A 15,100-nucleotide genomic window follows, 5' to 3' on the forward strand; every position below is an offset into this window, starting at 1 on the left:
TTGAAGGATGTTTTGGGACACAGTGTCCTTTCCTGTCCTCCTTTCTTCTGCTATGACCTTGAGCAGCTTTGCTTTAGCTAATGCCTCCCATCATGGGGATTTTTCTACCACAGATCCCGAAACAAAAAGCCAACTGACAGGATGATATCCTTGACACTAAATTAAATGAGTATCTGTTTCCCTCCATAGTTGTTCCTGCACACATGCACATATATGCACATGCACCCACATTTATTCAGTGACTCCAAGAACTAGAGAGACTCACAGATGGAAGGAATCTATGATTTCTTTTATTACAGATCCTTCATTCCACAACCAAAGACCAGAATCTGGGGTGATGTTGCAGGCTGATACAGAATGGGACTGATGACTCACCCGTCTGAGGGCCACACAGCACTCTGACAACTTCATTGTTGAGGTGGAGATCTCCTGCAGAGTGTGCACTCTCAGAAGGAGAAGAGGCTGAAGCTGGGTGCCTGCAGGAGTCTAAGAAAGGTTGGGCTATGAGCTAGTCCAGAGGAGTGAGGTCTGTAAGAGCTCCTTGTAGCCAGCAGAGGGCAGGAGTGGGCTTGTAGTCCTGTGCTAGTGTAGGGCTTGGAAAATGAGGCCCTGGCATAGAGATGGCCTCATTTCCTCCTGTAACACAGAAAACACAGATGTGGATGTTATTCCCACTGGAACCTTCTCAACTAGTCTCTTTACTAGACTAAGAATTTTGTAACTCTCGGTGGACTGCCCAGCCTCCTCAGCCTTTTAATCGGGTAACCAGTAATGGTGTGTGGGGAGGGTGCTGCTTCACTCTGAAATGAGATATCATCCCAGTGGGGTTGTCCTTTCATTTTTCAGCGGCCTTTCTTCTTGATGACAGTGCCATGGGGATATGGTTGCTTGGAACAAACTAGAGTGGGAAGCAGTTAGGATAAGTCCTGGGGACAGTCATTTAGAGGCTGCATGTTGGTCTCTAGGACACCCCTAGCTCTTGCCTCCTTCCCTAACCTACAAGGCTTTTATTCTCAGTCTTATCCATAAGAGCACTTTCTTCAGTTTCATGGTCTTTTCAGGGACTCCAGGGGTCAGCAGCTCTGGTTCTGTTCAGTGTATGGCATTTATCCAGAGTGAGGCTGTAGGTGCCACCAACTCTTCAGCTTCTCCCTGATTTTCCTTCAGCCAGCTCACTCTGTTTGAACCAGTACTAGTGTTGCCACTGCTATGTCCAACTGGCTACTAGGAATCTTCACTTGGCTGCCTGGTATACATGTCAAACAATCCCAAGTAGAAATTATTATTTTCTTTCCCAATGCTTCCCTAAAATTATTCTACAGCAGCATTTTCTACCCACAACAAGACATCTTTTCCACTCCCAGGGCAACACATTCAATGTTTCATTCTTCATTTCTATCTTTCATCTTTCTCTTCTCTCTGCCTTCTGATGTGTCAGTAGATGCAGTTGTCCTCTTCAGAACACACCTCTGCCCACTGCTACCACTTGGTCAGCTCTGACAGCCTCAGTGCTGAACTCTGCTTCTCTTCCTGATCTCACACAGAGAAGTTGGAGAGATCCTGTCAGAAGATAACTGCTCTCAGAATGAGGGTAGAAATGCTCTGTCCATAATTCTTCCAAGCAAGTCTGCAGTGACCTCATGGGTCCAGGGGCAACACTCTCAGAACCATTTACTTCATCTCATAACTTCATGCTGAGTGTATTAGAAATCTTATTTTTTATTATCATTTGAATATATGTGTTCCCCGCCAGAGTGTCACTTTAATGAGAGCAGAATTTGTGTGCATCTGTGTGTGTATGCATGTGAGCATGTGTGTGTGTGTGTGTGTGTGTGTGTGTGTGTGTGTCTGACTTTGTCTCAGCCTGCTCTCTCTCTCTCTCTCTCTCTCTCTCTCTCTCTCTCTCTCTCTCTCTTTCTCTCTCTCTCTCTCCAAAAATCGTAAGTTCACAGAAAACTATGAGTAGTTAACAATGGTAGAGGAACAGTTGAATGGAGACTATGAAAAGCTGATGCTTCATGGAAGACACAGGACTCTGCTATCCATCCCTTGGGCACTAAAAGTTCTTAGGGAACACACTTCTTAGACTAGGTTGAGAGAGTTAGTGAAATTTCATCCTTGAAGCCTCACAACTCTCACACCAACACTCAGCCTGAGAGAAGCCTGTCTCACATCCCTGTTGATCCAGTCAGCTCCAGAATATAAGCTCTAGGAAACAACTCTAGTGACACTGAAAGAAAACAGGACTGACAAGTGGCTACTCATTGTGAGCCAAGATCTAGGCAGGGTGAAGGACCATCTTGCAATGCAGGGAACAGGGAGAGAAAGCATACAAGCCCCCCAATCCACACCAAAAGGCAATGATAACCACTCATTTGGCAGTTCCACTGGGATCTAATACTTGCAAATTTTGTCCTGCCTGTGATCGCACATGATCCCTAAGAAGCAAATGAGCTAAAGCTCTGACTTTATCAATCAATATTCTGTGCTTCTGCAATGGAGGTAACCACATAGAACACATTTAGCATACTGGTATGTACTTGTGTAATGTGTNTTCAACCTATCTATTATAAGGAAATACAGCTTTTCATTGAGCAGGATGGTTTACATCCCAAACATCTAGTTTCTTGAAAAAGGATAACTCCACAGAAAGGCTTGGAAATGATCCCAGAAATGAACAACTGGATAAGACATAGGAGAGCACCTGGATAAGGTGCAGGATAATTGCCTAGGCTTGACTGTGTTTAAGGTTAAGCATGACTGCAACCTGCCCCAGATGCTTCATGCATCCTACCTGCTGTTTAAGGTTAGAAATGACTGCAACCCTCCCCAGATGCTTCATGCATCCTACCTGCTGATACTGGGTACATAGTTCGTTGATCTTCAGTCTGCCTTCTTTACACAGCCTTGTTGATTCTTTGTAACATTCTTCCAGTCCAATCTGCTCCCCTAGCATCTGTCTAGTGTCCTTCCACAACATCCTGACTTTGTGCTGGATGTGGTTAGATGCATTCAGAAGTTGGCAGTGCCTGATGCTGAGTCACAAACAAGCAATGGTCACTCGAGTCAGCATCCATCTTCTTCCCAATCCTACAAAGACCATCCCCCTCACAATGGGCCATGGAGCATCACATAGAGGGAGGTCAAATCCAGAGGACAGCCATATTTCACAAACCAAGGTACTTCTGAGAACCCTGACACTAACAGGGACTTACATATCTCTCAGAAGAGGACCTGGGACCCATGTGTGCTTATATGTCCATGGTATTCAAAAGTCACCTGTAGATAGAAGGCAGACCTTCTCTAGTAGAAGAGAAGAGATCCAAACAACACACAGTCTTTCTATGTGTCTCATGGAAACCTCATCTATGTATCTACTTTCAGAGCCCAAGAGGCTCAAGGTTGATTGATATCTTCATCATGGTGTTAATCTTTTCTGTCTCAAATACACTGTGTTGGAAAGGACAATGACTTGAGGGGCTCTCAGACTCTTCACACTTGGCCAAAATGAGTACAAGAGGTAAAAAGCTTAAAGTCTTGCTTTGAAGGAGGTGGGCTTCCTGTTTAGAGACAAACAGTATAGAACCCCAGCCCTCACTTTAGTTCAAAGACAAGGATAGGCAGATATATCCTGTGCCTAGTTCTTGGGTCATGACCCTGTTAGTCACTCACCAGTAGAATTGATTTTCTTTAGTCAGCTCCTTGCACTTGTACATGGCCTCACTGATGTCCTGGGACATTCTCTTCAGGTCAGTCAACAACCGGTCATGTTGCATCTCAAGCATGAATGTCTCAAAGTTGATCCTGTGGGAGGGCATGGCCCAAGGAGAAAATAATCTCATGCACTAAAGATACAATCATCATGTCAATTCAAGCTGAATTGTGGACAACTCCAACACATATATGCCATGACATTCCTCCATGTTATCAGTTTTATTAAACTTATTACTCTTGACCTGGGGTCAGTAGAGCCAGGGAAGTAAAGGTAGGGAGTTGACGTGCTTTATCTCCCTGAAGGGGCATGAAAGAATAGACTAGCTCTCCAAGAACTTTCCAGAAACCTGTGCCACAAGCCTGGGTTCACCTTATACCTCTGATGACACATCTGCTTTAGACAAGGAATTGTCAATCATTAGTTCTATTGCTACATAAATTCCCAAAGGACATAATCAACATATATAGGGGAAATCCGTTATAACATACACCAGGAGTTTCGAGTGTGTACTTAAGATGAGTACACAGGTCATGTGCTGTGCTGCTCAAAGTGAGGCTCCCTGGCATCTTCACTGTTATTGCCTGGAAACTGTGTCAAGCAAAATCTCAGGTCCCATCATACTACACAGACACTCCAGATCTTAAGTGGAACATACACACACAAAACATCCCCCCACACACATAATCAAACACAATCAGATTTCCAAATAAACATACATTATATGAAAGTATAATGGATAACATTTGAGAAAAGCAGTGATGAACTGCAGCCAATCCAGTCATATTGAGAGGCAGCATGTGGAACCATGTCCCTCCAGCTGTTGAGAGGGTCAATTGGACCCAAATTACCTCAAGGTCAACTGCAAACATGATTGACCATAAACACAGAGTACCTTGCATCTCTCACAAACTAACACCTGTATGGATTCTTACAATGCAGGGTTAGGGCTCACACATTATTACCCTTATCCTCAGACTGTGATTCATACCACAGGCTCTTATTTCCTTTTGGAGGAATAAAAAGTGCCTAGTTCCATATCATTACTGTCAGAACTTGAAGTTTTTTGTTGAAAATCCAATCAGCAAAATGAGTTTGGATATGATGACAGCCTGGAGTTGTAACCTCCTGGGATATGAGGGAATCTGGTGGTAATAGAGAGGGCCCAAGACAGTCAGCAAAGAACCCGGCACAATGAATACCTGTTGTTCAAAGCCTTGTTAGTGTAATTGGCCAGGCTTCACTGCAGTTTGTCTCTCTCATTTTTGATCTTCTGGAGATCCCATTTGAGCTTCTCCATCCTCTTCATTCTCTGCTCCTGCTTATTGGTGGTGGAGAGTTTGGGTGATGCCTTTCCAACAGATCATGTAGGATGATAAACAGTAGTAAACTTGTAGAGATAATAGGGCAGGGAATGGAGACATCATGCTTAGTCCCACACAGAAGTCTGAGCAAGAGGAAAATCTAGAGACACAGAGAATCCCTGAAAGATCAGGAAATCTATCTTCAAGCTGGGCTCCTCAGCTAGATCCCTGTTCCCAACCACCATCATTAACCATATTCCTTCCTCCCTTTTGCAATTCCCCTAGCCCTGAAATGCATAAGCTCCCCCATGCAAGAAGAAATGGAGGGCACTGTCAGCTCTTATCTGACAATGTAGTCTGTCATACTTAGCACAAAAAGATTGACCGTACACACAAGCACCTAACATCTCCCATAAGCCAAAATTTGTCCAGACTTCTTAAAATGTGTGATGAGTGCTCATACACTACTACACGAAACCCCGACTGTGAATCAGTCCACATCTTGTGTGTTCAATGCCAAAGTGTCAGAGACCTTGATTCATGAGCAGAGGAATATCCCACTCTGTTCTTGGCATCACATCATCTTGTAACCTACTGGAATCTCTAACAGGATGAAGTGGTTCAACACTCTATCCTGAGAGAAACACTTTATTATACTCACAGAGCTTCCGCCTGGTATATTTGGTCAGTGGGGATGAAATTAAAATCTCTCAGCAAAGCAAGTGCAGGTTTCTCAATTCCTGGCTCTCAGCAAAACTAATCATCATAAATTCTTATTTCTGGGTCTGCCTTTGAAGAATGTTGAGGATCCAGATCATAAGTCCTATTCCTGGAAGGACCAGCTCAAGCTCATGTCCTCAAGGTGGCCCCCAACCCTTGCCCAGGATTCACTGTGCCTTCCTAAGGACAATTTCTTTCTTCCAATTTCCCAACATGACAGAAGGCTGGCTTCCTTCTGCCTAAGTCTGATCTCCGTGTGTATTGTATTTTCCCTCCAAAATAGCGTGAGCAACTAGTACAACACGCCTGCTTGTGAACCCAATAGGCACTGAAGGAATAATCCACAGGCAATTGGTGTCACCACAACAATGGTGACATCACAGAAGATTCAAGGGTTCTCCTGGATACAAGAGATTGTCCAGGGATGTGACTACTGTTGATGTCACTTGGATCTACCAGGGTGCACCTGCTTACCAGCTTGCACCATTTAGACCAGATTCTGAGGTGCCTGTACAATTTTATATTCCCTCTTTACCTGAGTTCCTCTATTGCCATGAACAAGGAAGTTTTCATTGCAAAAAAAGGGGGCCTCTCTCTTTTTATCCAGGGGATACCCATTGGTACCTTCTACTTCCAAAACTAGAGATTTTTCTCTGCTTCACTAAGACAAGTGCTTAGGATGGGGAGAATTTCATAGGGCCTGAGCATGTGTAGCTCATCTTTGTTAGAACCTGAAGCTCTAGGATCCTTGCATGTGGTAGATTGTTCTCCAATATAAATCTACCTCTGGGGCCCATTCATATAACACACAGTCCACTTCCCCAGGTTGCCCTTTTTCTCAGAGGCAAAATCATTCTCCTGCACACTTAATTCTATGCATGTTGGATTATATTTTTTCATGTGCACATACCTTGAACAGAGACACTGTTTCAAAATATTGAGACAGGTGATTTCACAAAATCTCTGTTTTACAATCTGATTGTTTTTGCAATGAAAATTCCCTTGCACTAGTCAATAGAGGAACTCAGATACAGGGGGAATATCCAATTGTAAAGTTTATGTCCCTCCTTCAAAAGCTAAAATCCCACATTCTCCTTTTATGCAAAACAACCAGACAAAGTAGGCATCTGTGAGCAAAGGTAAACAGGGGTCTTGGTTTGAGGCTCTGTAGTCCCATTAGCTCTCCCTTCTCCAATATCTACCTTCTTGCATTCCTAGTTCCAGGCCTGAGGCTGTTGAGGGTTGAACTATGATCCTGTATTCACAAGATACCTAATACTCAATACAGTGGATAGGGAATGGAAAGGACTCAGGTCTGGTGAAACCTCAATTTTAATGGGTCCATAATTTCAGGATGGTCTTTGATTGGCATTGTCATCTGTGGCTTCTAGCTTCTTGACATGGGTGTGCTGAATGCATGGTAAGCTGCCACCTACCCACTCAGGTGTAAGAGTGGAAAAATCATATAAGTCTTTTTCTTTCTTTCTTTCTTTCTTTCTTTCTTTCTTTCTTTCTTTCTTTCTTTCTTTCTTTCTTTCTTTCTTTTCTCTCTCTCTCTCTCTCTCTCTCTTCTCTCTCTCTCTCTCTCTCTCTCTCTCTCTCTCTCTCTCTCTCTCTCTCTCTCTCTCTCTCTCTCTCTCTCTCTCTCTCTCTCTCTCTCTCTCTCTCTCTCTCTCGGTGTTTTTGAGACAGGGTTTCTCTGTGTAGTCCTGGCTGTCCTGGAACTCACTCTGTAGACCAGGGCGGTCTCGAACTGAGAAATCCACCTGCCTCTGCCTCCCAAGTGCTGGGATTAAAGATGTGCGCCACCATGCCCAGGTTATTTTTTTTGGGGGGGGGTAAGTCTTTTTCAAATTGATTGTGCTGTCTTTGGCTACACTTTTCAGCAAAGTAGTATCAGTACGACAAGGTTCAGAGGTGGTTAGGGTGATGGTGGAGGAGACAGAAGTCCACTGTGTCTCTTGAAGAGTTGGATGTATAGCCTTTATGGAGAACAGGAGTGCTTGGACAATGAAAAATAAATAGTTATAATTTGGTTAACTGGTCATCTTTTATATTGGGATGCAATCGGAGAGGCAATCTAAACAAATACTATAGGGATGAATTCCTCCATGTATTGGGTACAAAAGGCCAAAGTAAGAAGGAGGCCTATGCACCCTTCCCTGAAATCTATTGAGAGTTTGTACTGTTTCCATTAATGAACTATTCTTCATTTGAACATGATCAGAACTCTGAGGTCTGCATGTACAATGAAGTGTCTCATCTATTCATAAAACATTCACTGTTAATTGATAAGTTTTGGCTATGAATGCTCTGCTATAGTCTGACACAATTCCAAGCAAGTGGTAAAATAGTTGGTCCAGTACCTGGAAGAGCTTTTGAGCTACTCTTTGAGACGTTTTAGACTAGTGGATGAAACTTATACCTACCCAAATAACGTATCACAAAACAAAGTCATGGACTCTTATCCTCCCCTAGCAGGTCACATATCAGTGAAGTCAGTTTCTCACTATTGACCATAGTTTGGACCCTCATATGTGCCAACTTCTGGGAGAAGTTTCTGTCTTTACATTTATTTTACTATAAACTACACATATTGGTTAGATAAATTGGGTCAGGCTGTCAAGGCTAGTTATAACATACCTTTTCCTAGGCAACTCAGAAAGTGTACTGGACCCCAGTCTGGTAGCCTGGTGGAAGTTAGTTTCCAGAATCTTGCCAATATTTGCTGGCAGAATGATCCTTCCCTCTGGCTTCTACCACCATCCTTTTGGTTCTTCTACACTTTGAACATTTTTATATCCCCTATGTTCCCTTATACTATGGATTCTCAGGCAGCAGTGAGTCACATTATGTCACCAGAATATCAGTAGACCTCACAGGACTTTGGGCCAATTTTTGGGCAGCCAAGTAATTGCCTGGTGACACTTGGCCTCAAGGGAGTTTTTAAGTTGATGTCTTAAGCATTGAAACCAAAAAACTCCTGGAGGAAGGCTAAGAGTTTCCAGGAGAGCCAAGAACTCCTCTTTATTTTTAATGTTCTTTCTGCCAGCAGTGATGAGCCCTCCTTCTCTATAGATCATAACATTCACATGTGCCGTAACTAAAGCATAGTGACATTCCTGGTATGAGATAACAGGTCTTCTTTTTACCATGTATTTGGTCTATAAGTCTTGGGTCCAAATCATTTCAGTTGCAATTTCTGCTGAAACCCCTGTGTCCTTGGATCCATGTTTAATGATGATGTTCCCAACCATGTAGAGCATTGCCTCAGAATCTTTCATGGGATGTGGGGGTGTCTGTTATGTCTAAACAGATCTCTTTCTGTTTGTTTTTAATTTTGTTATTATATATTTTCTTCATTTACATTTCAAATGGTATCCTGAAGGTCCCCTATACACTACCCCTGCTCTGATCCCCACCACACACTTCTGCCTCCTGGCCCTGGCATTCCCCTGTACTGGGCATATAATCTTCTCAAGACCAAGGGCCTCTCCTCCAAGTGATGGCCAAATAGGGCATCTTCTGCTACATATGCAGGTAGAGACACGATCTCTGGGGTTATTGGTTAGTTCATATTGTTGATCCTCCTGTAGGGCTGCAGGCCCTTTCATTTCCTTGGGTACTTTTTCTAGCTCCAACATTGGGGGACCTGTGTTTCATCCAATAGATGACTGTGAGCATCTACTTATATATTTGCCAGGCACGGGCATAGCTTCATAAGAGTCAGCTATATCAGGGTCCTGTCAGCAAAATCTTGCTGGCTTATGCAACAGTGTAGGGGTTTGGTGGTTATTTATGGGATGGAACACTGGCTGTGGCAGTCTCTTGATGGTCCTTCCATCTCAGCTCTGAACTTTGTCTCTGTAACTCCTTCTATGGGTACATGAGTTACAGAGACAGATTTCTTTCATCATGTTTGATTCCTCAGAGAATTACTGATGAGTTTCTGTGTGTCATCATTGGGCAAGAATGTACCAAGACTGATGACAGTGGGGTTTTGATCTAGATTCCAGTATATTCCAGGAAAAGGACCTGCTACTATTTTTCACACATGTCTTGATCAGCCAGGATTCTGGTGTTCCTTTGAGAAGATCCTTAACTGCATGGGGTGATGTAAGTATAAGATGCTGACCCAGAGTTAACTTTTCTGCTTCTTTCGCTTAAATAATAGTAGTCACCATAGCTCTTAGACAATTGAAAAACATGAGGAGATAGGATGCAGTAGCCTGGACAGGGCTACTACAAGGTGGTACCATGGGCCTAGAATATGTAGTTCCACACTACTTGCAGTAGCATTTGTTTCATGGACCTATAAATGAAAAGGTTTGGAGGCATCTGGAATTTCTAGAAGTTTGAGCTAAGGCACCCATCTTTAAAGTCTCAAACATGATTTGTGCAGACTCATTCCAGATTAAAAAGTCTGTGCCCTCATTTTTGCTGTTTTTTGTTTGCTTGCTGGTTTATTTGTTTGATTTTTTTGATTTTTTGATTTTTGGTTTTTGTTTTGTTTTGTTTTGTTTTTGGTTGGGAGGATTCTAATGACTACTTCTGTTTCTGTAGGGGTTATGGGGCTTTTTATATAGTTTACTTATATTGACTTAAGTTTGGTATGTGATACTGGGCTGGAGAGATGGCTCAGCAGTTGGGAGCTCTGGCTTTGCTTCCAGAGGTCTTGAGTCCAATTCCCAGCAGTCACATGGTGGCTCACAAATATCTATAACAGGATCTGAAGCCCTCTTCTGGCAGGTCACTGTATATGCAGCAGAGCACTCATACATTCAAAAATAAATCTTAAAATAAAATAAAATAATATCATCCATTTCATATCCATTTCATCTACATTTCCCAGGTTTGTTGAACATAGGCTTTTCTACTCACACAGGCTGAGTTTTTAAATTCTTCAGTTTCTATTGTTATGTCTCCGTTTTCATGTTTGATTTTCTTAATTTTGGTACTGTCTTTGTGCCCTTTAGTTAGTTTGGCTAACTGTTTATCTAGCTTGTTGATTTTCTCAAAGAACTACCTCTAGGATTCGTTGATTCTTTGTATCTTGCAAACAAACTCAGGGTTGATTTCAGCCCTGAGTTTGAGTATTTCCTGCCATTTACTCTTCTTCAATGTGTTCGGTTCTTTTCATCCTAGAGATTTTAGAGGTGTTCTTAAGGTGCTAATGACTCCTTATTAAGAAAACTCAAAATTCTTTTTATTCCCTATCACCAATTTACTCTTATTTTTTTAATTGGATATTTTATTTATTTGATTTTCAAATCTTATCCCATTTCCAGGTTTCCCCTCTGCAAACCCTCATACCACCCCCCTTTATCATGCTTCTGTAAGGGTATTCCCCTGCTCCAGCAAGGTGGGTCCCAATGAAAAGAGGCAGCCTGTGGTTTTAAGGCATTTATTTTAGAAAGGCAGAGAAAGAAAGAGAGCAAGGAAGCAGGGAAGGCAGTATGGCCATGTGGAGAGAAAGCTGAAGAGAATGGGTAGAGGAGGAGCAAGTGGGAAGCAAGAGTAAGAGAGACAGGAGAGTAAAAGAGTAAGAGGGCAAGAGAGGGAGAAGGGGACAAAATGCCCCTTTTAGAGTGGGCAGGTCTACCTGGCTCTTGCCAAGTAATTTTGGAGCAGAGCATATCTGGATGTGGCCCGGACACTGTCAGGGTGGAGTCCATATGGAATATCAGGAGTTTGGGGCTTTGCCCATGTGACTGATGGGCACACACCTCCCTGCAGGGGGACTGTGGGAGGCTGTGGCTGAGGTAGGAGTCAGGGGCCCAGGAGGTGTGGCTGAACACCTCCTGTCCCATGCAGGCAGAAGTCACCACCTACCATGTCACCAGGGTTCAAGGCCTGTGCTCTACTGGGGACCAGCCTGACTGTGCACAGCTCACAAGTCATGGCAAGTTTTAGAGTGTAAAATAACACCATGACTCAAATGTTTGTGTTGGGGTCTGGGAATCATCACATACACCACTCAGACACTGGTAGATCTCAGCAAACAGGAATGGTTTATCGAACACCACACCCCAAGGCTGATAGATCAGGGACTCCAGTCAGACTTGGGAGCAGACTGTGACATTGAGTCAAGATCCAGTAGGGCTTTTTAAGCCTGAGATTAGAAATATCTGTGCCAAGATTTTCACCAATCAGGAATTAGGGATGGGGGTTTCATTAGGAACATGTCTTTGTTGTACACTCGTCCTGTTCCCACTGGTTGGAGTATTCAACTGTGGCAAGGGACTTGTTAACTTGTTTAACATTCATGTCTTAGCTTGTCAACCAGGATGGGATTTGTCTAACCTTCATGTCTTAACTTGCCAACCAGGATGACAGTTACCAAAATACATGTCTCTTTGTACCAAGTAGGATGTCAGCTCCTAGGAAGGTCCTGGCAACTTAAACTTTACTTGACCCTTACTCAAAATTGAAGCTTTTATCTAATAGATGCAGGTGTCTCTCTTATGATTGGGTCCATCCCAGTGGCAACTTATTAAAGCAAAGACCATAAGGACACATACACAGGTACAGGAAGTGCTGTTGAGTGGTTGGTTCCAGTTCAAGCTTATTGTGAGTACATAGACAAAGCAGTTCTATTGAATTTTATCATGATTTCCAAGGGCACACAACAGAAAAAGAATATGTAATCAACTTGGCATTAGAAAGTTTCCTAGTTACATCAGAAGCAACACATGTGAAAGTTTCATTAAAATATTAGTAACAGCACAAAATGACAGGCTAGCCAGGAAACAGTTACCTAGGCCTTAACATTTTTACTTAGGCCTTAACATTCTATCTTGGCCTTGCTATTTTACCTAGGTCTTAACAATGTGAATCCTGCTACTAAGGAATATGGAGATAAGGATGAAGGTGGAGTGAGGTGATGGATCAGCCAGCAAAGGCCCTTGCTATTCATGTCTGGCAACCTGAGTTTGACTCCTAGAACCTATGCAATAGTTATCAGCCAATACCTGACCTATAAAACATAAGCAAACATAAGCAAAAAAAGATTTTAAACCTATTGGACGCTGTCGAAGTTTTGACAAAGGTCCGTCATCTACTAGAAGGGCCATCAGAAGGGCATGCATGTCTCATGTTTCCCAAGGAAATATACCAGCACAGAGGAAAGCAAAGAAGACAGCATTGAAGATAGATCCCCATGAGAGTACTGATCCTTCCAAAGACAAATGATATAAAACCTATATGTACATCACTCTGCCATGAAAGGGGGCAACAGAAACTGGCCATGGACCAATGTGGGAAACCACTTTTTACTCTAGGTGCTGCAGTTAAGAAAAATCAGGGAATACATGATTCATTCCATCCAGGGAGGGATGTCACTCTGTAAATGTTAACTTGTCTGTTCTTGGGTAGAGACTTACCTACAGTAAAGCAAGCATATCAGGGCTATAGTCTTCACAATGGTGCTGCCCTCATTCTTTATACATCTTGGAGTGATGCAGAGAACGTGCTCCTATCCCAGTGAGAACTGGGAGATAGAATGTACTCTTTTGTCTCCTTGTGGCAGCTTCAAATATGTATTAGTGTTTGTATACACCTTCTTGTACTGGATAGAATCTTCAGCAACTGGGGTTGAAATGATTACAGAGTAGTCAAATATGTGCTCCTAAAAGACACTGTCCCAAGGTTTGGTCTCTCCTGGTCATTTAAGACTCACGGATTAACCTTTATTTACACATGTGACTCAATCTATATCCACAGCTCTAGGGATAAAATATTACTGAAGGGGGAGGGGTATGGGAATCTTTCGGGATAGCATTTGAAATGTAAATAAAGAAAATAATAAAAAAAAAATATTACTGAAATTCTGATTTGAAGCCCCAAAGCTCACATTGTATTGAAAGGATTAACCAAGCTCTTAAGTAGATCCTAAGAAAACTTTGCCAAGAAACCTCTGACAAATGGGAGAATCTGTTCTTGTTGCCCCAGGAATGTTAGAATAGCTCCACAAACTGACCCCAAGTATAGTCCTTGGTTGTTGTATGGCTTTTCCTCACATGAGTTCTGAGTTAAACTCTGAAGTCAAGCAGATAATTCAGTACAATACACTATGAATTAGGGGCAAGTCCAACAACCCTATAAGAGGAGTATGGAAACAAAGTTGTCCACACTCAGTCTAAATGGATCTGGGTTCTCCTGTTAAAATCCACAGAACAGTTGGATCCTCTGTGGAAGGGACCTAACCAGGTGGTTCTGATAATCCCAATGATTGTCACATTGCTTGATGTTAAAATGTGGGGTTATATTTTCCAGTTAAATTCAGTGGTCTTAAAGCAGAGATTCCACCTGAGGACACAGAGGAATCAACCCCCATCTGTGATCCAAGGAAGGCACTCAAACTTCTCTTAATGGACCAGTGAATTGGCTCAGCAAATGAAAGCACTGCTGATGACCCGAGTTTGACCTGAAGAGTCCATGTGTTGGAAGAAGGGAAGCAGATTCTGAAAGTTGTCCTTGGATACCCATATACACGACTACAACATACATGTCTTCCACATAAGTGCTATGGTATGTGTGCGACCACCAATGCAATAAATGTAAAGCATTAAAATAAAATATCAAAAAAACCTGGACAATAAACAAACAAACAAACCTCCACCCCCTGAAACTCCATTACCCCTGTCCAGAATCAGATCATTTCCTGTAACATCTCAGGGAGATGATAGTGTGGGAGAGCATAAGCCATGCTAGCTATAAAGAGAAAAGTGCCAACGCCTATCTCAGAGACAAGAACAGTCACATGGATAAACATTAGATGAATTGTCTCTGTCTCCATTTCCTAGGAATCTGTTAGCTAATGAGAGAGGAAGAAAAAGCATAAGAATGCTGAGCCTCGATTTTTGACTTGAGACGTGGCACTTTTGATGTGTCAATCCTCACTATTGAGGATGGAATTTTTGAAGTCAAATCAACAGCTGGAGACACCCACTTGGGTGGAGAAGATTTTGACAACCGAATGGTCAACCATTTCATTGCTGAGTTTAAGCGAAAGCACAAGAAGGACATCAGCGAGAACAAGAGAGCTGTCCGCCGACTCCGCACCGCCTGTGAGAGGGCCAAGCGCACCCTCTCCTCCAGCACCCAGGCCAGTATTGAGATTGATTCTCTCTATGAGGGAATTGACTTCTATACCTCCATTACCCGGGCTCGATTTGAGGAGTTGAATGCTGACCTGTTCCGTGGCACACTGGACCCTGTAGAGAAGGCCCTTCGAGATGCCAAACTGGACAAGTNACAGATCCATGATATTGTCTTGGTGGGTGGTTCTACCAGAATCCCCAAGATTCAGAAACTTCTGCAAGACTTCTTCAATGGAAAAGAACTGAATAAGAGCATTAACCCC

The 15,100-nt window shown here is 42.8% G+C and overlaps 1 protein-coding gene and 1 pseudogene across 1 annotated transcript; one reads left to right on the forward strand and one right to left on the reverse strand.

Annotated features, from left to right (window-relative positions):
* Positions 1–1,172: 1,172 nt before the first annotated feature.
* On the reverse strand, positions 1,173–11,637 carry LOC110315081 (annotated as a pseudogene).
* A 1,345-nt stretch (positions 11,638–12,982) lies between these two features.
* Positions 12,983–15,100, forward strand: LOC110315082 (heat shock cognate 71 kDa protein-like; the record flags this gene model as incomplete). Its single annotated transcript, XM_021189235.1, has 2 exons — positions 12,983–13,016; positions 14,589–15,100. Coding segments are annotated over exons 1-2 (546 nt in total), but the record flags the coding sequence as incomplete, so codon positions are not given.

This window comes from Mus pahari, unplaced genomic scaffold (assembly GCF_900095145.1).
Source record: "Mus pahari unplaced genomic scaffold, PAHARI_EIJ_v1.1 scaffold_6868_1, whole genome shotgun sequence".
NCBI classification, from domain to species: domain Eukaryota; kingdom Metazoa; phylum Chordata; class Mammalia; order Rodentia; family Muridae; genus Mus; species Mus pahari.